Source organism: Syngnathus scovelli, chromosome 11, assembly GCF_024217435.2.
Source record: "Syngnathus scovelli strain Florida chromosome 11, RoL_Ssco_1.2, whole genome shotgun sequence".
Lineage (NCBI taxonomy): Eukaryota > Metazoa > Chordata > Actinopteri > Syngnathiformes > Syngnathidae > Syngnathus > Syngnathus scovelli.
This window is the reverse complement of record NC_090857.1, coordinates 9,333,373-9,359,733: the sequence shown is the minus strand read 5'-3', so window position 1 is coordinate 9,359,733 and position 26,361 is coordinate 9,333,373. Positions and strand designations below refer to the sequence as shown.

General features: G+C 43.0%; 6 protein-coding genes across 13 annotated transcripts; 3 read left to right on the top strand and 3 right to left on the bottom strand.

The window, feature by feature from the left end:
- Positions 1–171: 171 nt before the first annotated feature.
- ppil1 (peptidylprolyl isomerase (cyclophilin)-like 1) lies at positions 172–1,328 on the bottom strand. Its single transcript, XM_049733385.2, has 4 exons — positions 1,141–1,328; positions 798–952; positions 594–662; positions 172–422 (listed from the first exon to the last, which is right to left on the bottom strand). Exons 1-4 carry the CDS (start codon positions 1,194–1,196, stop codon positions 202–204), a joined length of 501 nt encoding a protein of 166 aa, XP_049589342.1. The 5' UTR covers positions 1,197–1,328; the 3' UTR covers positions 172–201.
- Positions 1,329–1,442: 114 nt separating this feature from the next.
- eno1b (enolase 1b, (alpha)) lies at positions 1,443–5,330 on the top strand. The gene is made up of 12 exons (XM_049733351.2): positions 1,443–1,673; positions 1,828–1,921; positions 1,984–2,079; positions 2,267–2,325; positions 2,400–2,469; positions 2,938–3,071; positions 3,207–3,429; positions 3,513–3,710; positions 3,775–3,976; positions 4,047–4,155; positions 4,241–4,299; positions 5,004–5,330. The coding sequence occupies exons 2-12, from the start codon at positions 1,837–1,839 to the stop codon at positions 5,071–5,073; spliced, it is 1,305 nt and encodes a 434-aa protein (XP_049589308.1). The 5' UTR covers positions 1,443–1,673; positions 1,828–1,836; the 3' UTR covers positions 5,074–5,330.
- Positions 5,331–6,355: 1,025 nt separating this feature from the next.
- On the top strand, positions 6,356–14,162 carry rereb (arginine-glutamic acid dipeptide (RE) repeats b). Of its 2 annotated transcripts, none has more exons than XM_049733298.2 (17): positions 6,356–6,563; positions 7,357–7,405; positions 7,536–7,660; positions 7,830–7,929; positions 7,999–8,097; positions 8,264–8,344; positions 8,437–8,590; positions 8,681–8,767; positions 8,847–9,040; positions 9,136–9,282; positions 9,484–9,591; positions 9,675–10,774; positions 11,187–11,379; positions 11,529–12,225; positions 12,481–12,621; positions 12,923–13,097; positions 13,260–14,162. In XM_049733298.2, the coding sequence occupies exons 1-17, from the start codon at positions 6,538–6,540 to the stop codon at positions 13,291–13,293; spliced, it is 3,510 nt and encodes a 1,169-aa protein (XP_049589255.1). In that variant the 5' UTR covers positions 6,356–6,537; the 3' UTR covers positions 13,294–14,162. The 2 variants fall into 2 exon arrangements, with proteins under 2 accessions (XP_049589255.1, XP_049589254.1); XM_049733297.2 differs by having other exon boundaries at positions 6,358–6,563; positions 9,481–9,591.
- Positions 14,163–14,357: 195 nt separating this feature from the next.
- perm1b (PPARGC1 and ESRR induced regulator, muscle 1b) lies at positions 14,358–17,796 on the bottom strand. The gene is made up of 3 exons (XM_049733313.1): positions 15,243–17,796; positions 15,067–15,183; positions 14,358–14,902 (listed from the first exon to the last, which is right to left on the bottom strand). Exons 1-3 carry the CDS (start codon positions 17,794–17,796, stop codon positions 14,844–14,846), a joined length of 2,730 nt encoding a protein of 909 aa, XP_049589270.1. The 3' UTR covers positions 14,358–14,843.
- On the top strand, positions 17,695–26,322 carry LOC125977115 (interactor of HORMAD1 protein 1). Of its 7 annotated transcripts, none has more exons than XM_049733360.1 (8): positions 17,695–17,840; positions 24,192–24,255; positions 24,349–24,475; positions 24,664–24,806; positions 24,897–24,945; positions 25,013–25,097; positions 25,233–25,345; positions 25,430–26,322. In XM_049733360.1, the coding sequence occupies exons 2-8, from the start codon at positions 24,200–24,202 to the stop codon at positions 26,063–26,065; spliced, it is 1,209 nt and encodes a 402-aa protein (XP_049589317.1). In that variant the 5' UTR covers positions 17,695–17,840; positions 24,192–24,199; the 3' UTR covers positions 26,066–26,322. The 7 variants fall into 7 exon arrangements, with proteins under 7 accessions (XP_049589317.1, XP_049589316.1, XP_049589314.1 ...); XM_049733359.2 differs by lacking the exon at positions 17,695–17,840 and adding an exon at positions 22,428–22,832 and having other exon boundaries at positions 24,195–24,255; XM_049733357.2 differs by lacking the exon at positions 17,695–17,840 and adding an exon at positions 22,428–22,832.
- On the bottom strand, positions 19,003–23,432 carry c11h1orf159 (chromosome 11 C1orf159 homolog). Its single transcript, XM_049733382.2, has 9 exons — positions 23,260–23,432; positions 22,334–22,414; positions 22,170–22,254; positions 21,633–21,728; positions 21,498–21,554; positions 21,162–21,296; positions 20,779–20,804; positions 20,671–20,695; positions 19,003–20,555 (listed from the first exon to the last, which is right to left on the bottom strand). Exons 2-9 carry the CDS (start codon positions 22,403–22,405, stop codon positions 20,458–20,460), a joined length of 594 nt encoding a protein of 197 aa, XP_049589339.1. The 5' UTR covers positions 22,406–22,414; positions 23,260–23,432; the 3' UTR covers positions 19,003–20,457.
- Positions 26,323–26,361: the final 39 nt, after the last annotated feature.

The window sequence follows — 26,361 nt, the reverse complement described above, 5'->3', positions numbered from 1 at the left end:
TGTCTGTCTTTACATGTGACTTTAAATCTGTATGATGAAATCCAAAACTTCAAAATATTTTATGATATTGTGAATTTTCCATTAGAAGAAATTGAGTTACATAAATTATAATAAAATTTTGTTCCTCAATTGTTTTGTCTACTTATGCAGCTAAAAAATGAAAACAGAAAGTCATTTAAAAAGTATTTATTAAAAAAAAAATTAGTTGGACACAGTGGCAGAGATAATCTTTACATCATCGACAGGTCGATCTTGCCCTTTGGTTTCCACCAACCCAATCCGGTTCAGTACTCCAATCCCCTGCTGAACCCTTCCAAAAATGCTGTGCTTTCCATCCAACCACTGAGTAGGTCTGAGCGTGAGGAAAAACTGACTTCCATTTGAATCTGGTCCTGCATTGGCCATAGCTATTATACCAGCGCCTAATGGGGAAAGAAAAAAAAAGTCAGTGTACATATACAGTGCAACCTTAACAAAGGATGTTCATTTCAACGCTCTTTAGATTTTGCCGTTCACCACATTTTTTACGTGTAAATGTGACAGAATTTCTAATCATTTATTCATAATTGATTTCTGACTGAACCGTGGCTTACCTGTGAATTTAAGGTCTGGATGGAGCTCATCTTCAAACTGTTTTCCAAATATGGAGGCACCACCCCGACCTAGAAAAGAGATACATACTATGAGTGAGCTTATTATAAGAAGCTTTGATTAAAATGTCAGTGTTTCATGATCTCGGCGTTTGCCAATGGGTAGACAGATGCCAGATTTGTATTGCAAGACAGAGATGAACCAACCTGTTCCAGTAGGGTCACCACCCTGCACCATGAAGTTTTGTATTATCCTGTGGAACTTTGTGTTATTGTAGTATCCTCTTCTAACCAGTTCAGCAAAGTTTTTGCAGGTTTTGGGTGCATGGTTCCAGTATAGTTCCAACACAATTGTCCCCATCCTGCGGCGCAATATATTTTTGCATGTAAGAGTTACATTAACATTCATGCAAGGATTTAATAGAAAACAACTAAATTGTTACAAACGATTGAGACGTAAAGGACAGAAGTAGAGGAAAGTATTTATACAGAACATATCAGCAGCGACTACTAAACGTGTTAGCGTTAAATGATTTTTAAAAACACATACGTTGTCTCCAGTGAAATAGTGGGAGGCTGCCATGTATCTGGAGGTATCCCTGACATAATGTTATCCAATATATTGAAAACACACACAATTTTAACCACACTTCGTCCGTAAGGTAATTCAAACGGTTTCTTGAGAGGATCTGCTTCCGGTTTGCCATTTCCGCCGTATGTCGAAAACAAGTATGCGTTGCTGCCCCCTATTGGACAAGTAGACTTATGCACGCCAGTCAATGTGTTGTTCCTAATTTGACCTCCAGGTAGCATCAGTGCACATTCACAACTTTGAAACAAATTTCATTTCGTTCAACTGTATTTGTCATTGTAATTTGCACTTTGCAATCGTCTTTAACCGTTTAAGATGGGCAAGAGCTATTTTTGCTGAGACAGATGCAGCCACTGCACTGGTGAACTGTCATGTGACTAATCAGATGAGGACATCCTAATCCAATTTAGAGAGGAGCAGCATACTAAACCTGAAGACAGGTCAAGGTATTTTGCGTGGAAGTCTCACCTAGGAAAGAGTCAATAAAAGAGGTGAGTCTGACATATTTTCTGAACAAAATTGATAGAACAAAATTTATAGCCAGGATATTTTGCTTCTGCTTAATATTATTGTGTTGATATTGTGTATATCCTTATTAAGAGACAGCTTGATATCACTCATTCATCTTTCTCCTTCATATCAAAGTGCTCCATCATGTCAATTCTCAAAATTCATGCTCGAGAGATCTTTGACTCCCGTGGGAACCCCACAGTGGAGGTTGACCTTTACACTGCAAAAGGTAAGAAGATTGAAAATGGTGATTTTTGTAATTTACATAGTTCTTGTCTGTGGTATTCTTAGGTTTGTTCAGGGCAGCTGTACCAAGCGGTGCATCAACGGGAATCTATGAAGCGTTGGAGCTGCGGGATAACGACAAGTCACGCTACCTTGGCAAAGGTTTGCACCTTTTAGTCCATGGTGGCATTGTTAAATGATTATTATTTATAAAACAGACCTTTTGAATTTCTCCTAAATACAAAAACAGTAAATGTTCCAGTAGGTGAGGTCAAAGTGTGAAATATCATAGGTGAATGTGATGCTGAATTATTTACTCAAATTTGATATTTACTTTTCATAACCACAGGCGTCTCAAAGGCAGTCGAGAATATAAATTCATCTATTGCACCTGCACTTGTTGACCAAGTAAGAAGTTCATCATTCTTGTATTGAATTTGCTTACTTTTTTTTTATTGATGTGTTCATTTGGTACTTTTCAGGATGTATCTGTTGTCGAGCAAGACAAAATTGACCAAATGATGATCGACTTGGATGGCACAGAGAACAAATGTAAATGGCAATCCTTTCTGTTGTATCTTCTATTTTTTATGACATTTTATTTTTAGTGTGGCCTTAAACACCCACAGGTCAAATGACTAAGTGTCGTATGTCTTTTCTTTTAATTTTGTGAATGATGAAAGAAAAAACACCCACTCTAATGCAATGGATAGATAGACAGAGAAAAATGAGAACAAGATAAATCTTTTAATGACTTTTTCCACCATAAATGTGACTCATACCCTGTACAGGCCAATTGAAAAAAAAATCATTTCAACAGGGGAAGTAGAAATAAATGATTGAAACAATGTGGTTGGACAATTTTCAAGCCCTCTTATAACTGGAATGTGGCTGTGTTCTGAATTACTCAATAACATTCAGACTGATGTGAATCAAATGTGAATCAACTTGTATGGGCAAAGAATTGTACTGTATATATGCAGAATTCCAATTCACATGTATGTAATTATTTTTTTTTAGCTAACTTCGGTGCCAACGCCATTCTGGGTGTGTCACTGGCCGTTTGCAAAGCAGGCGCCGCAGAGAAAGGAGTCCCTCTATATCGTCACATTGCTGACCTTGCAGGAAACCCCAAAGTCATCTTGCCTGTACCGGTGAGACTTTGTACTACTCATTTGCTCACACCGTATCCCCCACCCCATAAGTGACTCACTGTGCCCCCAATGAATCACAGCAAGTCTTTGAAATTTGAAACAATTAATACAACTCTTGTTCCTCACTGTCACCAGGCCTTCAATGTGATCAACGGCGGCTCCCATGCAGGCAACAAGCTTGCCATGCAGGAATTCATGATCCTTCCAGTTGGCGCCAGCACCTTCAGGGACGCCATGCGCATCGGAGCCGAGGTCTACCACAATCTCAAAAATGTCATCAAGAAGAAGTACGGGCAGGATGCCACCAATGTAGGCGATGAAGGCGGCTTTGCTCCAAATATTTTGGAGAACCAGGAAGGTAAGCACGCTTGACTCAATGTTACATGCAGCGTCATTTCCTGTCTTTTTCTTCAAATTTGAATGCAACGTTTGACACTTCAGCACTGGAGTTGATAAAGGAGGCTATTGCCAAAGCGGGATACACCGACGAGGTTGTGATTGGCATGGACGTGGCAGCCTCTGAATTCTACCGGGAGGGAAAATACGATCTCGACTTCAAGTCTCCCGACGATCCCTCGCGCTACATTGCTCCCGAAGAACTCGCTGACCTCTACAAGAGCTTTGTGAAGGATTATCCAGGTCACCTCTGCTTAACACCTCTTGTTTACATGCGATTCAACAGCACACATTTCTCAATTCGCAGTGGTGTCCATCGAGGACCCATTTGACCAAGACGACTGGGCCGCGTGGAGCGACTTCACGGCCGGCACCGACATCCAGGTTGTCGGAGACGATCTCACCGTGACCAACCCGACTCGCATTTGCAAGGCTGTGGAGGAGAAGGCCTGCAACTGTCTGCTGCTTAAAGTCAACCAGATTGGCACCGTAACAGAATCTATGCAAGCGTACGTTGATTTGTAACAATCTAGGGTGGCTCACCTGGAGGGAATAAATAATTTCTTCTTGTTTTTTCAGGTGCAAGATGGCCCAGGAGAGCGGCTGGGGAGTGATGGTAAGCCATCGCTCTGGAGAGACGGAGGACACCTTCATCGCGGATTTGGTGGTCGGACTGTGCACTGGGCAGGTAGAGACGCCAGAAGCGATGAAAACCCCAAATGTTGTCTAAGGGAACTAAGGCTCAACACAACACACTATTTCTACAATTTCAGATCAAGACTGGGGCACCTTGTCGCTCTGAGCGTTTGGCCAAATATAATCAGATTCTCAGGTGGGTCATCCATAATTTTTTTTTTACCATTTGTGAAATTTAAAAAAATCTGCAATAATACCCGTCTTTGTGGATTTCTCATAATTATAATCAACGATGATTGAACATGGTAGCAAATAGATATCAGTATGCAACACTTGTTTTAAATGTTGTTAAATGTTATTTGTATTTAATTTAGTGATACTTTTGCCCACCACTAGAGGGAGCCCACATATGACTTGTGATACTCAGATTTATAACGTTGAGCGTGAATGATTTTGGACATTGAATTATTTTTGTCATTTTTTGAGTTTCACTCAACTATAGCTAAGCCACCTGTCCCTTAAAAAATACCCATAAACAAATAATGATTCTCTTTAGCCAAAAATTTAGCCAATTCATGAATCACTTCAGATTTATCTGTATATTTATTTGATATAATAAAAGTATTTGAATGTATTGCAGCTAATCCCTCTAGGGTGATATTCTCTCTGCTGCATATCTTTGCTGAGCACTACTGAGAGAAAAAGGCATGTTATATAATGCCTCGTGCACTCATGCGTTACACACCAAAGAATTAAATGGCATGCATGCAGGCAGGAGAGTGATTTCAGTGTCATTTGCGACTGAATGGTGTTGCATGCCTGAGTTGGTTCTGTGTTGTGCCTTTCTCAAAAGCACAAATAACCTGTGCGTGAAACTAATTGAAAGCGTTTGTATTGTAGAATTGAAGAGGGGCTGGGAGATGAAGCTTGTTTTGCAGGGAAAAACTTCAGACAGCCATTGCCACTGTAAATTTACACCCTCAAAAACAGGATATCCAGAAATTATGGCAAGCAAAACTGAAGCACTGAAATTATTTTTTTATTTAAAGTAAAATTAACATTAAGATTTATTCAGAGCTACAATTAACTAGTTATGAGAACAAGTGCTCTCTGAGATCTAGTCAATAAAAAACTCAATGAGAAGATGGTGTGTTTCTAAACTGTTGTGATCACTTGAATGATAATGTGTCACATTCATTAATAAAATATCTCAACATGAAAAACATACATTCTTATGGCTTATCTGGTAAATTATTTAGTTAATGGATAAGTTATAAGTTATAGTGGGGAACTTATAATTCCAAATATGATGTTGCTTGTAGAATGGATGCTTTGTTTTGAACAGAAGCCTTTACATTAAAAAAAATGAAACACCCAATTATGAAGCGCAAACTTGTCCTTGAGCAATTTTGTACTAGTAATTAAAATTTCACAGACTTGTTTTATAATCAATGTCATTAAAGAAAATGAAACTTAAGGCTCATTCACATCGCAATTACAAAAAAAGCTACAATTTGCTCATATTGCCTTTATTTACGTAAACTGCATATGTATTATTGTCATTAATATTCATATGCGAAGACACTGATCATGTTAATGATCGATGACAATAATGATAAACATTGATTCAACAATGTAGGAAGTGCATAAATATCAATTTGTAACACTGTTCCTATGAATTTCTGCAAGTGCTTACATTTCCAAACAATCATTCCAACATTCCCAGGAAATCAATGCCCCATTACTGGTGACCTATTTCTTTTTAGAACATGGACTCGGGGCTACAAGTTGGTGACTCCTGCAATAGACATTCGATTTAAAATTATTATTTGTTGTGCAATACAAATAATATTATTACATTACAGATTGACTGTTGCAGATGTTTAGCAGAGTCGGATGTTGTATTGCACGATGCAAATATTCTTTTTAGCTTTATACAAATTCTGCCTTTACAAAGATAATTTAATGGTAATACAATATTCTGACTGCAAGTTGCACTGAATCCTACTGATCATAATAACACAAACACAAATAAAAATGTTCTGGCGCACTGAGATTTTATTATCAGAGTGCAAAACCAGATTCTGCAGATGGATGTCACATTAATAACAAATTGCATTTGCAGAGGCATTTCTGGAAAGCAATGGCCTGCATCACATTATCCGTTGCTGCTCAGTTTGTACACACTCGACAAGTTTGAAGGCTGCGCGGTGTGGCTGCTGAGGTCATTGCACTGGAGAGAAAAGAGAGAGAGAGAGAGCGAGGGGAAAAAAAAACAGACTCCCTTCGCTACAGCGCCTCCATTTTGAATAGCCATGTAATAGGGGATTGGCATAGTTAGTGTGTATGTGTGTGAGTGCATGTGTGTGTGCGCGCGGCTGTCGCCCCGCTGAGCTGCGTAGTGTCAACAAGCCACAGCCGAACACCCGTCGACATGGACGACCTGTTCAGCCCGCGGAGGTAAATAACTTGTTTCTTTTTTTCTCCCTCTGCATTCTTTGCCTTGTTGTGGACTGGATTCGCTTCGGGGTTTGTGATCACTAGCGTCCACTTTGCACGGAGCGGTCGGCGTGTCAGCAGTCACGAAGTTGTGGCTAACGAGCTAGCCAAAATAACAGCTCGGGTGCTAATGTCACGGTCCTTTGCAGCTAGCCTTCCGTTTTTTTGATGCTACAATGCAATACAAATGGCGACATAGAGCAATGAGCCGTGTTGTGATGCGATGTGTGTAGTTTGCGGGTACGTTCTGTGACTCGGCTGTTAAAACACCATTTGCGGTCGGTGTGGATTTACATACGCGGGTTGCCACAAACATGACATTTTAAGTGCATGCTAACGTCAATAAGCAATATGGAGCACCGCTGCACTTAAAATGAAGGCCGACACGTTTGGGAGCGCACAACAAGCGTTGGTTCGTGTAATGGTGACTACAGTTCTGGTGCGAAAATTAACAGTCTGTGACCTCGCGTGATTGATTGACAGGCCTTCTCGGCCGCTGGCGTCAGGTTTCTCTTGGCCTAATGTCAGGAAACGTCAACAGAGCGAAGCTCCCATTGGCTGGCAGCGAAGTGTGGGCGGGGCACCGCGTTTTAACGAGATCACTGAGCAGATGAAGCGGAGATAATCAGCTGAAAGCAGCGATCGCGCAAACCTATCGCCCGTGATTTCTGCTTGTCATTTGTCAAAGCAAAGTACTTATTGACTTTCATTTTTGATCTTTTTAAATTTTTAAAATTTTTCGCATGTCTTCCAGGAGCTTGAACAGCACTCAAGGCGAGATAAGAGTGGGACCAAGTCATCAGGTAAAAAAACGGCTGTTAGAAATAACTCTCTTGGGTGCTTTGAGATACAGTACACCTTTCCTCATTCTATTGAGTTCACGATCCGAAAGAAAATTTTTACTATCTTCTCCATTTTGTTGCTGTGTTGCAGGCAAAGCTTCCCGAGCTTCAGCCTCGTCCTGCACCAGCTTCTCATTCTCAGACAGAGAGTGAGGAGCTTATGTGGACACCTGGTGTCAATGACTGCGACCTTCTCATGTACCTGAGAGCTGCGAGGTCAGTGTCGCTGACACTATTGATTAGAATTAAGTTACTTTAGTGATCTTCAGCAGTCCCAGGGCCCAAGCTGGTGTTACTTTCTTGGTGATACAAATAAAATAAAAAAGTCATTCTAGTAGAATTTGAGCAAAAATATAACAGACATTTATGATATTTTTTTTCCAAGGAGCATGGCGGCATTTGCAGGGATGTGTGATGGGGGATCCACAGAGGACGGCTGTTTAGCTGCCTCTCGTGACGACACAACGCTCAACGCTCTCAACATGGTGGGATGAAATCTCAATTTTTGTGCACTACCAAAAGATGACTTACCTTTCACTGCATATCCCTCCCAGTTGCATGCAAGCCACTACGATGCTGCAAAAGCTCTCCAGCGTCTGGTGAAGAAGCCCCTGCCAAGGCTTATTGAGAAGTGCTGGTCTGAGGATGATGTGGTGAATTACTACTGCTATAACTTTGTTACAGACATCTCTTTTTTTATACTATGAGACGGTAAACCTGCTACAAAGCTGTCATCATTTTTAAGCAGAAGCAGAAAATCTTGAAAGACAAATAATATTCATATAATTTACACTAATTTATGATTTTCTCACTTTTCAGAAACGCTTCATCAAAGGCCTCAGACAGTATGGAAAGAATTTTTTCCGTATTCGAAAAGACTTCTTGCCCAGCAAAAAGACTGTAAGTGAACACTCTATAAAGTCCAACACTAATTCAGCGCAACTGATAATATAACATCCAGAATTGAAAATAAATGCCCTTTGAATCACCAGGGAGAGCTGATCACATTCTATTACCACTGGAAAAAGACTCCAGAGGCTGCAGGAACGCGAGCTTATCGACAACAACGCAGGCAGCCGTCGTCTCGAAAGGCAAAGACTCGATCTGCTGCTGCTCCCGTGAGCGCCCCGTCTCGAAATTACTCTGGTGAGCCCGTCCGTGTGTGTGGAATTAGCTCTCTCTTTCTCCATTCATGCAAAATTTGTAAATTGACTCGTTTTTTTTTTCCTTCTGCAGTGGATGCAAGTTCAGCCAGTGAGGATGAACTTGACAGTGAAGACAGCGAACAGGAAGTGAAGAGCTGCAGCCACTGCGGTACAACACGTACGTATGACTCTTGATCGGACTGAGCGTGGCGTTTGTGTACATTTGCAACTTTTAAGGATGCGTTTCCCTCAAACAGGTTCCAAGGATTGGCACCAAGGGGGAAGATGCAACCCTTTGCTGTGTACAACCTGCCGCACGTATGAAAACAAGCACGGCTGCCTGCCGGCGGGACAGAAATCTTCAGGCACGTCATTCATGTTCAAACCCGTGAAAGGGGAAGAGGAAGGGAACAGTAAACATGGCATGAGGACACGACGAAGCAGAGCACCTGTAAGCATGACAGCCTTTGTCGACACTCACAAACATTCACATGTTCCTCGTTTGGTAATTTATGCTGAGAGATTTTTTTTCTCTCGCACATACAGCAGTTGTCGTCGTTAAGAAGCGGCCACAGGAGACTCACTGGCTCTCCCACTGGTGAGGATCAGCAGTCCACCACCCAGAACTCCCAGAGTGGAGCGAGAGCATCTAACGCAGACAGTAAGAATGACTCCACAAAGAAGAATAACAAGGTAAGCACAGCTCTGCACGGAAGTTAAGCAAGCCGCTGAAATTCAGACAAAGGGCGCCTTGAGAGTAGTTTGTTGTTGTATGTCATAACTCCGCTAAGCTTTTAACAATCGGTTAGTTTGTTTTCTAAGTTATACTGCCGTGGCATTTTATATCATTGCCTAATCAGAATCATTCAAAATTGTGCATTTGTTCTCCAGAAGGTTAAGGAAGAGGCAGCCACACCAAAGACAATGAAACGAGTCAGGGAGATTCCTCCTCAGGAGCCCAACGAGCCTGAAAAAGTCAAACCCAAAAGGCCAAAGACTCAGGTGAGAAATGTGCAATAGGTGAAAACCTTGAACACATGGTATGTTGTAGCTGTTAGCTGTGTGTCAACGTGTCCCCCCCATAGGAGCCGCAGGATTCTCGTTCCGTGGAAGCCGAGGCGGAGGAGGAGAGCTCCTCAGAAAGTCGCAGCGCTCAGGACGACGGCAGCAGTGATGCCAAAGACATCGATCAGGACAACCGCAGCTCCTCCCCCAGCATTCCCAGCCCTCAGCATGGCAACGAGAGCGACTCCGACTCTTCGGCCCAACCGAGCGCCGTCCCCCCAGAGCCCGCAGCCCCACCGGCCGCTCAGGCTGACGCGACGGTCCCGCAGGCCCCTCCCTCTCAGGGCCCACAAAGCACTCCCACTTCTGGCTCACCTCCGAGCACATCGCCCCCATCTCCAGAACCACCTCAACCAGCTGCTGCGCAGTCCGCTGCCAATTTGGGCCCGAGCAGCCGCCCGCTGCCCGCCCCTCATTCTCTCTGTGGTGCGCCGCCACTTCCACCCGCAGTGGCGCAGGAGTCTCCCATCTCGTCCGCATTTCAGGTGCCACCTGCTCTCAGCTCGGTGTCCTCCCCGCTGCCACCGACCCAGAGACCCCCGCCCTTCTTTAGGGAGTCACAGCTGCCCCAGCCTCCTCTTTCTGGCCCCCAAATCAAGCCTCCTCCCACCACCCCGATTCAACCTTCCCACAAACAGATAACGCACCAGGCGGCGCCCCCCTTCCCCCAGATGCCCTCCAACCTTCCACCCCCACCTGCTCTAAAACCTCTCAATTCTCTGCCCAATCAGCATCCTCCAGGCGCACCCCCTCCACCTCTTCAGCTCATGCCCCAGCCTTTAGTTGTGCAGTCGCTTTCAGGCCAGCTTCCGGTGATTTCTCAGGCGCACCCTCACCTTGGAAAGAGTACCGGTTCCCCTCATCCGTCTGGCGCACCCTCGCAGCCTCACGCCTCCGCCACGACGGCCTCAGTCGGCCCCGTCCCCAGCCTGCAGCCGTCCTTCCCTCCCATCGGGCTGAGATCGTCGCCGAGCGCCGCAGTTGGAGCGCCTCAAATTCAAATCAAAGAGGAGCCGCTGGATGAGATGGAGGAAGTGGAGAGTCCGCCGTCTCCACCTCGCAGCCCTTCACCGGAGCCGACCGTCATCAACATGGCGAGCCACGCCAGCCAGTCTGCACGGTGTGTTTTTACTTTCCCCACAGTACCTATGATGTGGCTGAACATGCTTCCTCTTTTGAATAAATGCATCACAAATTGCTTTTAAATATTTAATGGCCACAGCTTAGACTATTTTCCAATCCAGTATTTTATGTATGTGTATCAAATGGGGAGAATTGATAGCAAAGTTGTTTGTCATGCTGACTTTCACGCAGCTGAAAGGGGATCGATACTTATTGAATGTACAATTAAAAATGACCCTGTTATTGACCGGTTGCGGTCCAAGTAGTTTCCCTTTGGATGGATGGATGAGCGTACATAAAGTTGGCCCAAATGCAGCAAAAACGAGAATGCATCAAGTAATGGTTTTGTGTGACTAAAAGAAAAACAAAACCCATTGCCAATACTAATGCGCCTCTGTCGTTGACATCAGGTTCATCAAACACCTGGATCGCGGCTACAACTCCTGCGCTCGGACAGACCTGTTCTTCACGCCGCTCTCCTCATCCAAGCTGGCCAAGAAAAGGGAGGAGGCCCTCGAGAGGTCTCGCAGGGAGGCGGAGCTCAGCGCTCGGCAGGAGCGTGAACGCGATCGAGAGCGAGAAAGGGAGGCGGACAGAAACGCTGTAAGTAAAACAAATGGGGCATCCATTCTTCTGCCAAATATAGAGCACATCGTTGACTTCGACTTTTACCATCTACTTCATCACAGACTGTGCAAAATTTTACCGCCTTTGTCTTTGACACAAAACATGAAGTATGTCTTTGTCTCCAGCGAGCATGCAGCTCCTCCCACGACGGTCGCATGAGCGAAGCTCAGTTGGCCGCTCACGGACGCGCCATGTACGAGCAGCCGCCAACCACCGTGGCCGCCGTGCCCCCCTACATCGGCCCCGATACGCCGGCCCTCCGCACCCTGAGCGAATACGCCCGACCCCATGTCATGTCCCCCACCAACCGCAACCACCCGTTCTACGTGTCTCTGAGTCCCGGTGACCCCATGCTGGCCTACCACATGCCCGGCCTTTACGGCGCCGAGCCCGGGCTGAGAGAGCGCGAGCTGAGGAACCTCCGAGAGAGGGAGCTCCGCGAGAGGATGAAGCCGGGCTTCGAGGTCAAGCCCCCTGACATGGAAACCCTGCACCCCTCAGCCAACCCCATGGAGCACTACGTCAGGCACGGGGCCCTGGCTCTGCCCCACATCCCGGGGCCTCCTCACCACTTTGCACCCTTTCACCCGGGGCTCAACCATCTGGAGAGGGAGAGGATGGTGCTGGCCAGTACCCAGCTGCGCCCGGAGCTGAGTTACGCCGAGCGCCTCACAGCCGAGCGGCTGCACGCCGAGAGGATGGCCTCCGTGGCGTCAGATCCCGCAGCCAGGCTGCAGATGCTCAACGTGACGCCGCATCATCACCAACACTCGCACATTCACTCCCACCTCCACCTGCACCAACAGGACCCCCTCGGGCAAGGTGAGCGTTTGAACTGTTTGACCAGCACGTTACAAACATACCTCCTGCTGTCAGATGACCCTCATTCACGGCTTCCACTGCGCTATTTTGAGTTTTTTTTAAGGAACTGATTTTGGCAACACACCTCCAAACACAACACATTTTTGACGCAGTCACTTTTTGGCAACCCAGAAGTTGCCTGGCGCCTATTATTTACAAGTATTATGCATCAAGCAGGATAAAGGATTTGGGTTTACATTTCATGCTCATTCACAGGTTCAAGCCCTCATCCTCTGGTGGACCCGCTGGCAAATGGACCACGTCTGGCCCGGTTCCCCTTCCCCGGGGGGCCTATCCCCAACCCTTTGCTGGCTGACCTTCCTCATGACCACGAGATGCTGCGCCACCCTTTGTTTGGTAAGTCTTTTAGGTTACACTGCCCATCTCAGTGTTCTGTGAATACCCCCCCCCCCCCCTAATTGTTATTATTTTGTCATTCATATATAAAAATGAGATAGCATAGCAGTTAGCACGTCTGCTTTACAGGTTCTTAATGCTAGCCCGTGCCTTCCTGTGTGGCGTTTACATGTCCTCACTGTGCTTGCATGAGTTTTCTCCAGTTCCCCTAGTTCAATTTCAAAACATGCCTCGGGTGTAAATGTAGTGTGCAATACACTGGGCAGCTTCCTTATTTTGAGTCACTTTGTGCTCTCCGTAGGGGCCGCGTATCCTCGAGAGCTCCAGGGGCCAATTCCTCAGATGTCAGCCGCGCATCAGCTCCAGGCCATGCATGTTCAGTCGGCAGAGCTGCAGAGGATGGCCATGGAGCAGCAGTGGTTGCACGGACATCACCTGCATGGAGGCCCTTTGCCCAGCCAGGAAGATTATTACAGGTGAGGACCTCTTCTACGTGGTCAATCAAAGATGTCATACCTTGACTTCTGACTTGAATACGTTGAGTAGGCAAGCTTTTCTAATTTACCCGTTCCAAAAAACTTCAAATCCATCAAAAGACCACTAATTAAAATTAATATTATTTCCATGTTTTTGCACAGCCGTCTGAAGAAAGAAGGTGACAAGCCATCGTGAGGTCCACGTGGCGCCTTCGTCTAAAAAAAGCCCGTACTTAACGCCCAGTAGAAAACTGTAAAAGAGTATTTGTGTGTCTTTTGTTTTCATATATTTTACGACATATTTGTCTATGGATATGCGCATTCCTTCTTCAGCACTTCACAGGCCTGCTAAAGTCTGGCTAAGATTTTCACGGGAATTTATACTTGCTATATGAATCATCTCACAGGTTCACGTGAGATTCCAGAACTTTCACCAATTTACTGTTTAACAGTTTCATCTACACAACTCCGACTTTGCTAACACACAGCTAGCTCTCGGAAGTTTTGCAAACAAACTTTGGCGTGTATAAACGATGATTCCTTGTACAGAATTGCATTTAAACCAGTGTTTGAATGAGTGTTAACGACCGAGCATGACTCAAATTAGAGTAGCATCGTCTTGTTTAGACCGGAAAGCAAATAGTAGAGGTTGGTTTTACTCCAATTATGCTCAAGATTTGTCTAAATCCTAAAGTTTTATATTCAGTATCGAGATATCTTTTCACAGTACGACCTGAGCTTTATTCACTCCTTTTTGAGCCTGTAAATATTAAATGTTCACAATATTCTATATGAATGAGTACCATTAGTCGTAGATGTAACCCTCGTTTAAGCAGGAAACTTTAAGCTCTAACACTATATCATATTTTAAGCGATATAATTATTAATTGGAACCGGATCTGTGGATTCATGCATTTATACATCTATTTGATACAAATAAGAGAATTGGAGACAGATTAAATATTCACCAAAAAAAACTGCCTTGAAATTTAATATTTATGTGTATCCAATAAAGTGTGTTCATTGCATATTTATTTCAATAAATATTCTGCAGTGTCACCGTAAGTTCTGAATTGCTTTCATGTGCCTCGACTCATTTCAACAAGTTTCCTCTGCACCAAAGATGTCACAAATTATTATTTTTTTTGCCTCAATTAATCTGCTCAACTCAGCATAGTTCCTTGCGACCACAACATCACAAGTCACTGTCTAAAAGAAGCTCCCCAACTCACTTCAACAATATTTAACACAGACTCCCACTGCATTTGTTTCCTTTTATTTTTCAAAAATATATGCTTATTTTCTCAATATCGTTTAGTCTTTCATCGGTTAGTCCATCTTAGATAGAGCCGCTCTGCTTGGCATGAAAACGACAATCTGCCGAGCTAAGCTTGTCTTCCGCTCCTCAATAATGGTCCAGGTATTAATAGCTTACTTGGCTAATGGATAGAATTGTGCAAACTAAAGGCTAAACTTCATTTCAACACATAAAAACATCACACAAAAAATATATATTAGTCACCCCCCACTTAATTAGCCGATCATCATCCAAACTTTAGAAATAGTCATCAATATTTTAAATATTGGGATAAAATTTCCTAGTTTAACTTGCTACCAACCCGGAAATGCTGTCATACTGTTTTGATTAAGTGGAATAAATCTATCAGATGAATGGACCCATTTGTAACTGACTGGAATTGACATCTAATGTAAATACATAATCGTCATTTTCAGGATTCTTCAACTTCACTTGATCTGTCGCAGGTACTGGATCGCTGATAGTGCACTCACATTTGCAAGCAGAGCTAGAAAAGATATTGCACATTTTTGGTTATATTGTCACGTAGATGTTTGATGCACAGAGCAATATCTTTTTTTTTGCACATTTATTACCATTATCAAGTTCGTGATAAATGAAGTGTCTGGTGAGTGTCCAATTCAAAGTAAAAAATTATTGAAAGTTTTTTACCTGCTTTCCAGGCATCAGCAGACTGAGTATCTGATGATGTCAGTACCCAGGAGGCAAATGCAATGCAGACCAAACACATGTCAGACTGCTGCAGCGTAGACAAGACGCCCTGTCGCACTAGAAGAAATATTATCGTATTATTTTGCTGCATTTCTTTTCCCATCTGCTATGGTTACCTGGTCTCTGTATTGCTCCCACAATCCTTTGCTGCTCAGGTAGCGGAGGGGAAGCTCCTCCCGCCACAGGAACGATACCGTGCTCCTCACTTTGGCCTAGAACCTCCCAGCCGTCAGACCTGCACCAGACGCTGCCTTTGTCTCGGAAGCGGATTTTCCCGAACGACAGTACGATCCTCCCGCTTTGAGACTCGGCCACTCGGAGAGCGCGAGAGACAATTCGGACAGGTGAAATAACGTCGTCTTCCGAGAGGTCCACACTCAAGAACGGATAATTCCCTTCGGGCAGGGTGAGTTCTCTGACGGTCGGATGTGAGCAGGAGAAGATCGGGATGGGTTTCCACTTGTGGCTCTGGGCTAGTGACATTTTATGCTCGTATGTACAAATCATGTCACATCCTGAGATGCATTCGGAATCGTAGATGCAGAGGGATTCCAGATCTTCTCCTTGGACAGGTGCCGCTACTATCGATCCCAGATGGTTTCCTTTCTTCTCATCCTGGTGTAAATGTGACTGTGAAAACGAATCCTTGAGAGCACATACATTCTGCACACTTTTCTTTTTCGACATCGCTCTGGGCGTCGGGTTTGGCCTTATTGAATCCCCGATTGGTACTGGGGTCTGGGTCCTGGTTCCACTTTCCACCTCGTCCTCCTCCTGCTGGGTTTTGCAACTCAGATCAGGACTGGGGTTCCCACTAATGCCCAAAAATTGCCAATAGTCCTCTTCAAAATCGCACACGGAGAAATCCCAGCTGGATCTGTCCGCCTTGGAGTCGTCCGGTTGTGTGAAATAGTCCGAGTCGGCGGCGTCGGACACATCCGTGAGACCTCCGTCTGTCAAATGATGCTCCTCGGGGTCCACCAGGGAGCTGCTTAGCGACGGTACGTCGGACATCTCTGTGGGAGGTGAGCTTTTCCCCGTCCTCAGCTGTAAAATATCATTAATGGTTAATTTTTCCATTTCATCCCAGAAGGCGGAGATGGCGTAGACGCACGGCGTTCGGTCTTCGGCCTGGGCGTGCGCTTCGGGGCCGTCGACCACCGACGTGATGATGACATCCGGAACCAACTGAGGACAGTCAACATCACATATTGGAAGGTGAGGTTCTGTTTGGACTCTTGACGAATCCACTTTCTGTTGGTTGGAGCTTGGCAAGCTTTCAACAAAAGCTTGCGTACCAGAACCGTTACAGTCAGGATCCTGCAAGCTCCCAGCACCAGAACTCTGAATTGGATCACAGTTGTATGATAAAGATGAGGAGGAGTAGGGTTGGCACTGTCTTGGTCGGTTTTCAATCAAATCCTCCTCAAAGAGCTCCCAAGGCACAGATTCTGAAGCCGAGAGATAAATTTCAGAATCAGAACTGTGAAGGGTGAAAAAATCAACACTGTCCTCAAACTCATCTGAGTCCACCCGATCCAAATGAAAAAATTCACGTATGGTGCCTTCTTTGTTGTCCTCCATTATATGATCACTACTCAGGTTTCCTTCATCTTGCGTGGTACCAACCTCGTGTAAGGTTCCTTCGCTGTTGTCTTGCACTAAACTGTCACCATGTGGGGCTCCTTCGACGTCGTCTTGCTTCCTTCTATGATCTTCATCTGTGCCTTCTTGGTCGTTTTGCTCAATTTCATCACCACACGGGGTTCCTTCTATTTTGACTTGCAACGTGGTATCGCCTTCATGTGTTGCTTCTCCACCGTCACCCTCAGTTCCTTCTCTATGGTTTTTCGTTACATCACCATCGGATTTTTCTTGATTGTTTTCCATTATATCATGAAGGGTACCTTGAATTATCTTTTCATTGTGGCTTTTTCCTTCATGGTTTTGCTTTATATCTTCACCATAAAGGGGTTTTTGTTTCTGACTTTTCTCTACATCCTGCCTAGTTTCCTTACAATCATTTTGCGCTACATGACAAGAACTTTTCTGCTCTTCCATTTCTTTGCTTCCGTTTTGATTGATATTTTTATCCACCTCACTTTCATCGTCTTGAGACTCCCAGCTGGACTTGCGCGTATCTTTTCGTACTTTACTTCTTTTTTTCTTTGGAGTTGCACAGGCCCGACGCGACCCTGGAGTGTCATTCAGCGGCAGTGTCACAAACCAGCGCTCTTTCTCTTCTCTCTGGGGACCTTTGTTGCCGTCCTCAGCCTGACATCTGGCGTTTGATTCACGCTTGATTGAAAGTGACCTCGCGACGTCACTGACTGCCTCCGGTATTTGCACGATGCTTTTCTTGGTCTCTTCTGGGCTACGTTCCTTAACCATATGTACCTCCTTTCTGTACCCACTTCCTATATCATCACATATTTGAATCTCCTCATCTTCTCGTGTGCCTACATCATGAATGAGCTCTATTTTAACACAAGCTGTATTATTCTCATCTAAGCTCTGCAGGGACTGAGAAACTGAATACAAAGGGATTGGACAACGAAGGCCCTCAGGGCGGGCGAGAAGAGGTAGCGGCAAGGAGCACTCCTCACTCTCCTTAAAGAAGTTGGACCATTCCTCCTCGGCAATGCACATGCTGTGATCCAAGTCATCCATTCCAACACCTCACATGCTTTCCTGGGAGTAGAAATAACGCAAAGGTCAGTGCGCATGTGTTTATGTTTGTCCTCTTGTATCCTTGATAGCTTTGAACGGTTTGGGCTAAATATAGGGCACTTATATAGCTGTCATTTGGAGACTGTATTGTATTAAGATTTAAGAACTCGGTGCAAATATGGAGTGTATTCCTGTCACAATGTGTCAACAGGGACAAAATATTTGATACATTTTACTGCAACAATAACATTAATATCGTAAAATTAAAAAAAAAAATGTGACCGTTGTTGATGTCAGCACAATATTATGGAGCGTATCAAAGTATCTTTGCAGACCACCAAATGCTCAACAGCCACGCTGAGGTCAAATGATTGCGCAATATCAAATTACAAAATAAAGTCACATGTGAATACACAATAAACTAGGTAGATGGAAATGTTCTTTTAGCACCATTTGTCTGTACCGAACCATCCTAAAGTATGTCAAAGTCCCCTACTTGTGACTTATATGATTCTAAAGTCACGCATTAGTTTTTTCGCCACATTCTCTGTTAGTCAATTCTATTTGTCCGAGTCTTAAAATCGTCAATACTGCATACTTGCAAGGCAAGGACAAACCTTCCAGTGTGAAGTCTCCTGCAGGAAAATGTCTTGTTGTCTGGCGACCTGACATATGTCAGCCTGGTGCCCTGTACCGCTCTTTTATAAATAGAATACGTTAGGTCACATGGAGCTGCTGCTGCTGGCGAACATGTTCTGTACTCTAGGACCAGCGGTGTAACATTTCAGTACCCTCAATTATATGACATTGAGCGACAATATTATACTTCACTGTTTACATAAAGGGCCGAATCAAAGACAACATAACTGAGAAGAGGAATTTGTAGGAGCAACATCAAATTGTCTCCATGCAACTATCTGCATATAATATTTATTGATTCTGTATTACATCAAAAAGATTAGAATAGTAATTTTCGGTAAACATAATGTAACAAAAGTAAATTAAATTTTGGGAATATATAGTATCAACTATTTCAAACAATGAATTTGACTTACAGTAGAACACAATTGTTCCTCTATTATGTTTGAGTTGGACTAATTTCTAAAAACTAGATATGGGCAAGTACCAATAATAGTAGAGAATAAATTTGAATTGTACTCATTGTTCAACCAATGGGGATAAAAAACTAAACAGACAAAGCAAACATTTACTGGAAGGTGCTTTATTTCCTGCAAACATTCACCTCATCGCCATCTTCATCTCAAGTACACCGTTATCAAACAGTAGATCATTTCGTATAAAAACATATGCATGTATTGCGCTGACAAATCTCAAACGCACCAGGCAACATGGAAAGTCACGTAGTCGCTTTTGTTTAGAAATATTCACTTCTGCTTGCGCCACATGCGCTTGTTCAAATATTTAGTGCACAGTCGTGAAACTCAAACTGTCACAAATGAAACTTAGTGAGCGGCCTCAATTTGAGAGTGGTGCATACTGTAAAAGGCCACTGGATTATGCGCGAACTATGAATCCAACATTTAAAATTCTTTATGGCACAGGCATCATTACATTGGATTTGTTCCGATTGGCAAACACGTAGATACAGTAGTTGATATTGAAGAGTATGTTCGACAATAAAATTTCACAAAAAAGCTAGCAACACCTTCTCCTGAGCATCTCTGGTTTAAAAAACAAAACAAAAAAATGGCATTTACATACAAAAGTGCAGTAACATCTTGTTACTCTGCATTTAGCGTTTTCTTCATTCTAAATTGAGGTGTTTTTCCTCTTTCGGTCAAAAAAGAACTCTGAGTTCACAAGATTTCTTCATAATTTGCACCTATGTACAGTTAAACCCAGAATTATTCAAACCAAAGCCTAGTTTGCGGTTAGCCATTGTTGAATGTGTATCTTAACTAGCACAATCACACGTGAAAGAGGCAAAACAAACACTTTAAAAATAGTAAGTGTATCTATTTGTTAAAATGTCAAAATATACATTTATGCCACTTTCTCTGCTAATTTCCTGCTAAAAGATAACATTTGTTCAAAATTAGACCGTGGTTAAAATAATTTTGCACTGCAGCGGTACTTGCACACATATCGGTGATTTCCGCCTTGTAGCAGGGAAATACATTCACTTTGGCTGATTATAGACAAATAAATAGAAAAATGTCACTCGCACGTTCTTAGTTGGCAAAGTACAGTAAAGCAGTGCACACAATTAAAGAACAGCCCACTCGGCTGTTATGATGCTAATGACGCCGTCGGCCAACTAGGTCACTGGCTCACTGCACGTGAGCCCTCAATCCGATGGCATACACACGGACCCGATTCGTTGCTCGGCTGTGTCGAGGGAGAGGCCTCAATTGCGGCACGTCAACGCGATTAGTGTAACGTCAATGTCGCATGATGTCGCAATTACTAAAAATGCGAGCGATAGAATGATGATTGAAATGGAAGTTGTTTGAGATGATAGCTGCTTCTCTTTGAAGGAATACATTACATTAAATGAGCTTGTTCATAAATAAAAAAGTAGCATGAGCTGGAATTTAAGATGTTCGAGGTAACATTGAATAAAAACTGCAAATTGGCTTCCAAGAAATCAATTACATCTTTGGGTGTAAAACCCCCACATGGTTCCTTGGCTCACTTCTCCTACGCACTGTAGACCCTCGTGGTGGATGCGGTGGGTGTGATGGTGCTACTTGATGTCGCGGAGGGACGCTCCCTTCTGACGTATCGTTGTTTTCTCGCTTCAAACAGGAAAAGAACAATTGGAAAGTATTTGCAACAAGCTGCAACAAGGCTCGATTGCCATAACGCAGTCAAACCTGTTTGGCGGTAATGACGAGTCAACGGTTAGCTTACCTGTCGAATGAGGAATCATGACAGCCTACAAAAAGAAAATGTTGCCACGGTGACGCAATGCATGACTCCAAAGGCCTAATTAGGTTTGCATAAACAAAGTGGACTTACCGTTTCGCTTGGTGGGAATATAAAAGCTGTAAGAAGACAGAAAGTGAAGCTCAAGTGATTTGCGACTTCCGCTTTTACGTTACACTTTCTTAGCAAGAATATAATGTATATGTGCCCTCACTAGTCTAAACATTCAGTTGCGGGCACTGCCATTTTGGCAATACAAACATCACGTGAGCCCGATAGCAGTTTGACATCAATTTCAGTAGCCAGCAGAGGGCGATATTGGCAAAAATGTCAAACTGTGAAATCAGTGAATTAATCTGCTTAATTCAACTAATCCGGAAAAAAAAAACCCACACTGATTCCAAATGACACAAACAGTAGGAGTGAGAGATTTGAAACTGTTTGTCAAATATGGACCGCAAGCGTAACGGACTTACCCTTGTTGCGGCGGTAGAATATATTTGGGAGTCGATGTGAGCGTTTGAGGTAGAAGAAGGAGGCGACAGAGAGTATCAAGAACAGGCTGATCAACAGCGTTCCAAAAAGAAGCGAGGCGGCCACGCCTGCACCACCTGCTCATGGACAGCAGACAAAAAGCACAATCAACGTCCTGCAGCCAGTTTGCACAATACAGCCTGTTGCTTGGGAAAAAAAAAAAGACTCACATTGACAACCAGTTTTCCAGCAAAATGAAAATCATTTAATTTAATAATTAACTGGAATATTTAAAAAAAAAATACACATGTGCACATTTAACCCGAAGGAAAACTTACCAATTTTAGGCATTACATTTGTGACTGTTGTGTGGTTTCTCCTGTCGATTGTGTAGTCTAATGGTGAAGACAGCGAATTGATGATTCCATATTTTTACGGATTTAAAGAAACAACACGAACACCAAATCGCTTACTGTAGGTGCAGGTTGTTGCGTTTTCCGACTCTACGGCGGCAGGGTCACACAATATGCAAACAGTGTTGCTGCTCTCGAGGACACGCAGGAAGCATCCTAAGTAAATCAGATAATAGGATGAAATTTTCCGATAAAAGGCCCGTTGCCACAACAGTGTGAATTCATTTGACATTGAAATACATAATTAATATCATTGAGATGACACACTAGCTTCTAACAAGGGAAATCGTGTTAGCCGTCATCACCATAGCAACAATGAATGACCTACTTTGTGGCCTGTAAAATTGGTGGACCTTCCAGGACACCTTTCATGTTGTGATAACGTGGTGAGCTTGGATAACCCAATTAGAAATCACACAATTCAATGTTTAGCATGTACATTCATTGGCTTGGCATTTTTATAGCTTCTTATCTTTGTTGGCTGCACCCTGAGTTATTTCTAACCATAACGGCTAAGTCAGTAAATTGCAATTGCTGATCCATAATTGCTAATGCAAATCAAATGTAATCATAAACTTTTGATATAAAACCAGATACCTGGTTTGCAGCGAGTGTCGTTTGAACACGAGTTATTTGTCCTCAGCTTCTCACTGCAGCATTCAAGTGAGTTGAGATGTAGAGCCTGTGGACAGACAACATGGCCACTTGTGAGAAACTTCACCAAAGCTGAACCAAGCATGCAGGACTGGTTAATTTTCTACCTTGGTTACGAGTGTCTCCGGTCTGATAAGAATCACTGTTGCTGCCAAGACTAATAGGGATGACAGAGCCATGTTTGAGCCCTTTAGATACAAGGAAGAAGAATTAAAAAAAAGTAAGAGAGTTATATAAAATATATCAAATCAGTGAAGCAGCCACCAAACATTTATTTTGTTGGATACAGAATATTTTAAAGCGTCCATATCCTGCCATTTTACACTGTAGTATCTGTGACATTTAATGCGTGTGTGTCTTTAAAAGATGGGTCGGTCCTGTTGAGTGGCGTGGTAGTCTGGAAATGACAATGTAGATCTGGTTGGTTGTTAACTGGAAAAAAACGTCAGCCACTCTGTTGAGGCCATGCAAAATTTTGTTACCCTTTGTTCAATGAAACTAAAAGTGCATCAGTGTGAAAAATCATGTAATGCAGTGAAGCGATGACGAGGCAAAGCCCGATTGTAGAACGATGGAATGCTCTCCACTAGGTGACAGAAGATACAGGTAACCTGTGGAAACCACCTGTTCTCAGTCATACCACAGACGTCATCGCTTATTCCTGCAAGTACAGCCTTGAGTTCTATTAAACAGGCCTAAAGTAAATTTCTGAGTAAATTTAGACGGGATCGGCGTTATTGTAGTATTTTACAGTACTTTCCACAGCATTTTTCGCATGATTGTGTGCTGTAAGTTTTTTTCGAATGCAAAAATGTGTGCCTGTGCTCTTAAGGTTAGGGGTAAATAACTCAGTCGATCATTTCACCGTTTGATTTTGCATTTAAATCGATCACCCCATGCCACCGGAATGTCGTTGTGCAATTCAATTAAAAGACATCGACTGCGGTTATGAGGCAGCTCTTATGTCCTATCGTAGCAGAGCACAAACGCATCAGCTTTAGATTGCTAAATTCGAGAGGGGCAAATCACTCACCGGCGAAATTGAAGAATCTGACCAGGACCGAAATCCAGCCTTAATTCACTTGGCGTGGAATGTCATCTGTTCGGGAAGATTTATGTTGTCAGATTTGTCATCGACACACCTCCGGAGTTGGGTCTGCCATTAAACGCAGCACCTTGCTGCTCGCGTTCAATCGGCTTGTCAACATCCGTGGGGAGTTTTCACAGTAAAAGCTTCACGCAGTCAATTAATGAACTGATTGCCAACACCCATAGCGAACCTTCAAAATAAAAGCTCAACTGTCAATTACATATTACTGAGCTAGAAACTGTACAAATAGTTACCTGGAGATAAATATAAATATAGTCTTCACCATCTGGATTTGAGTTGATAGAATCGGTGCCTTGGCTCAATAACAACTCTTTAGAGTCTTCATGTTTTCTGTTGATTTTTTTTATTTTCAACTGGAAAACCCATACAAGCACTGGGAGAGCATGCAATTTCCATACCGGTATTGAATGAGTAGCCTACCTCTACTTTTACCAGTCTTTTTTCTTTCTTTATGATATTTCTGATTGACAACGAACTCTCAAAAGGACAGAGTACAGTCCAGTCAGTGAGAATGGATTGTCACATTCTTTGTCCGAGGGGACATGAACTCACCTCAATTTCACCCACTGTGACGTTCTGTGAGCGGCAGATTTGAATGTCCTTTTTGCTTATTGCTTACAAATACGCAATTGTGAGTCTGCTTTGCATTTTATCGTCAAGTACGCAAGGGAACAAAGTTAACATTACTTGTTTCCACTTTCCTTGATAGTGTTACCTGTAACATCTTCTGAACTAAATGCTTGCTAAGCTAATGCTAACAACAAATTTAGCAAAAGCACTGAATGCTAATGTTTTTTTTTTATTGCTTGAACTAAAATAAATAAATAAATAAATTCACATTTTGTCTTTTGGAGCAGAAGCAATGAATCACACGGCGAATATAAAAGAAATACTGAACACGCCGTCAGGAGGATGCAGGTGAAGTGATGCATATTTGTTGATGCTTTTACATAAACAACTTGATTGATTTCATGCAGTGTATGTTAATACATTTTTACTTACAATCAACAGAAATTCAGGCCCCAACTTCACAGACTCTCAGTTTTTCTTTGGGTCCCAGTTTTGGCGTGACAACAATCAAAACTTTTCTCAGGATATGAGTTTGTCATCTAGGAACTCCCAGCAAAGTTCACAAGAGGTAAGTCACTATAATAATTCTGAATGACTGAGACACACCATGAATAGCCAATTGAGAATAAAATTCCATCAGCTAAATAATGAAATTTAGGTTGTGAATGCAAGTCAGTGCTTCTGCAGATGTTTGTTTCATTACAAGCAGGTGCAAAAATAATATATTTTTTTCCTATATAATTGTCTTCCTTTTAGTGTAGTGACCCAAAGATTTCAACCCGTTATCAGTCCAAACCTCTCTTGTTTGGAGGAGACCCAAAGGACTTTTTTGGAGACTCAAAAAAACTTTTGGATGCATTTGAGGAGGAAAAGAAAAAAGCAAAGGATAAAAGTTACCGGTAGTGTTCCTTTTTTCTGAGCTAAAGAAAACAAATCTTTAAAGATTGTGCTGTCATTCAAATTACACGTTGTTGTTATTGTTTTTATAGTGACATGCTTGCAAAAGAATGCCTTCAAATTCGTGAAACCCTAACCAAAGTAAGTAAATCATTTCTAATATTTACCTTATTTTTCTTGTAAAATAATAAACAACACACTATTTCAGGTCCAACAACTCGTTGCAAACACGGAAGAGAACACATCTGTATGCCAAACCATCCTCCAAAAGTTAAGCGATTTATCTTCAACATGTATGTTGCCATAATTTAGAGTTTCAAGTAACCGTAAAAAGCATTTGTCAAGTGTGCTGTAACACGCAGGCAAGTTTTATTGACCACCAGATGGCGCCATTTGCTCCTCTCACTCAACTATTCTCTTCCTCTAAGTGCAAAATCTAAGCAGTATCCAGAGCGACATTTCACAGCAGTTTAAAACGTTATTGGACACAGTGAACTCCCAGAAAGAGATGATGATAGAACTGGGGGAACGTGTGCAAAAGGTGACTGAAATATTCTTTGTTTACCTTGCAATGATGAACACATGTATGTCGCATGAGCTGATTTTGTGATTTGATTTGGGTCAGAATGGAGACCATGGCATAGAACTTGGGGCAAATATGAAAAGCGACATGGAGTGTCTGAGACGGGAGCAAGAAAAATCCAATTTGAAGCAAGAAAGCAAGCTTGAGGAGGCCTTGCAGCTGCTCAATGTTTTAGTTTCAGAGCACTCGGCTAAGCTCCGCCCTCTTGAAGTAACTGACAAAGCCATGCAGACATCACCAGGACGGGACAAAGGGGTCCAAACGGTACAGGATTCATCGGACGGGCAGGTTTCTGTTGTGGACTGTGTTGTCAGAAAGCGAAAAGAGAAAAGCATAAGTAGGTACAGAAGGCGACCTCTGGTCCGCCAGAGATCCAAGGTCACTGTCACGGATGAAAACCATCAACCTCATACCGACAGCAGCAAACAGCAAAATGTTTTGAGGGTTCCCGGAGAACCTCCTGACCTGGGCAGAATAAGCGGTCACGAGATTTCAGTCCAGTCGAACCCGAAAACCAAATCCAGTAAAAGCGTCGGATGTTTCATCACACCTCTTAGCTGCTGGTCTCATGATTGTAGCCGCCCTGAAAGCCCCAAAAATGCCAACCCCGACTCAGAGATCATTCTAATTGAGTCCAGTCCTCCTGATCTCCTCTGGCATCTTTTTGAAATTGATTAGGTGTGAAATACCGTTTTGTGGAAAATGGGTCATTGATGATTGATTATTTTGTTGTGGTTATTTATATGGTTGGATAATTTTAGTAGGAGAAGAAATACACGTGCACATGTTTCCAAAAATCTTTGTCATGATTATAGTTTATTTCCCATCATCAAGAAATACGTTGAGTTTCTTTGCTCATATTTGCATTTAACTTATTATTCTGTATTTATGTTGTTGGCTTGTCAGTTGGAAATAAAGCCTCACTCACAGATTTACGTTTGTTCAAATGCATGGCGATATTGGTGATTTTGGGA

What these genes read in the sequence shown, in the direction of transcription:
- ppil1 (XM_049733385.2), bottom strand. Translation starts at nt 1,196, where the DNA reads ATGTCAGGGATACCTCCAGATACATGGCAGCCTCCCACTATTTCACTG. An exon ending in TGGTGACCCTACTGGAACAG is followed by an intron (nt 663 to 797) that starts GTTGGTTCATCT and finishes TCTCTTTTCTAG; the next exon opens with GTCGGGGTGGTGCCTCCATA. An exon ending in TCCAGACCTTAAATTCACAG is followed by an intron (nt 423 to 593) that starts GTAAGCCACGGT and finishes TTTCCCCATTAG; the next exon opens with GCGCTGGTATAATAGCTATG.
- eno1b (XM_049733351.2), top strand. Translation starts at nt 1,837, where the DNA reads ATGTCAATTCTCAAAATTCATGCTCGAGAGATCTTTGACTCCCGTGGG. An exon ending in TGACCTTTACACTGCAAAAG is followed by an intron (nt 1,922 to 1,983) that starts GTAAGAAGATTG and finishes TGGTATTCTTAG; the next exon opens with GTTTGTTCAGGGCAGCTGTA. An exon ending in GTCACGCTACCTTGGCAAAG is followed by an intron (nt 2,080 to 2,266) that starts GTTTGCACCTTT and finishes TCATAACCACAG; the next exon opens with GCGTCTCAAAGGCAGTCGAG.
- rereb (XM_049733297.2), top strand. Translation starts at nt 6,538, where the DNA reads ATGGACGACCTGTTCAGCCCGCGGAG. An exon ending in GACCTGTTCAGCCCGCGGAG is followed by an intron (nt 6,564 to 7,356) that starts GTAAATAACTTG and finishes CATGTCTTCCAG; the next exon opens with GAGCTTGAACAGCACTCAAG. An exon ending in ATGTACCTGAGAGCTGCGAG is followed by an intron (nt 7,661 to 7,829) that starts GTCAGTGTCGCT and finishes TTTTTTTCCAAG; the next exon opens with GAGCATGGCGGCATTTGCAG.
- perm1b (XM_049733313.1), bottom strand. Translation starts at nt 17,796, where the DNA reads ATGGATGACTTGGATCACAGCATGTGCATTGCCGAGGAGGAATGGTCC. An exon ending in GGGAGCAATACAGAGACCAG is followed by an intron (nt 15,184 to 15,242) that starts GTAACCATAGCA and finishes TATTTCTTCTAG; the next exon opens with TGCGACAGGGCGTCTTGTCT. An exon ending in TGCTGATGCCTGGAAAGCAG is followed by an intron (nt 14,903 to 15,066) that starts GTAAAAAACTTT and finishes TATCTTTTCTAG; the next exon opens with CTCTGCTTGCAAATGTGAGT.
- c11h1orf159 (XM_049733382.2), bottom strand. Translation starts at nt 22,405, where the DNA reads ATGGCTCTGTCATCCCTATTAGTCTTGGCAGCAACAGTGATTCTTATC. An exon ending in AAATGTAATGCCTAAAATTG is followed by an intron (nt 21,297 to 21,497) that starts GTAAGTTTTCCT and finishes GTCCATGAGCAG; the next exon opens with GTGGTGCAGGCGTGGCCGCC. An exon ending in ATTCTACCGCCGCAACAAGG is followed by an intron (nt 20,805 to 21,161) that starts GTAAGTCCGTTA and finishes GTCTTCTTACAG; the next exon opens with CTTTTATATTCCCACCAAGC.
- LOC125977115 (XM_049733354.2), top strand. An exon ending in ACGCCGTCAGGAGGATGCAG is followed by an intron (nt 24,256 to 24,348) that starts GTGAAGTGATGC and finishes TACAATCAACAG; the next exon opens with AAATTCAGGCCCCAACTTCA. An exon ending in GCAAAGGATAAAAGTTACCG is followed by an intron (nt 24,807 to 24,896) that starts GTAGTGTTCCTT and finishes TTGTTTTTATAG; the next exon opens with TGACATGCTTGCAAAAGAAT.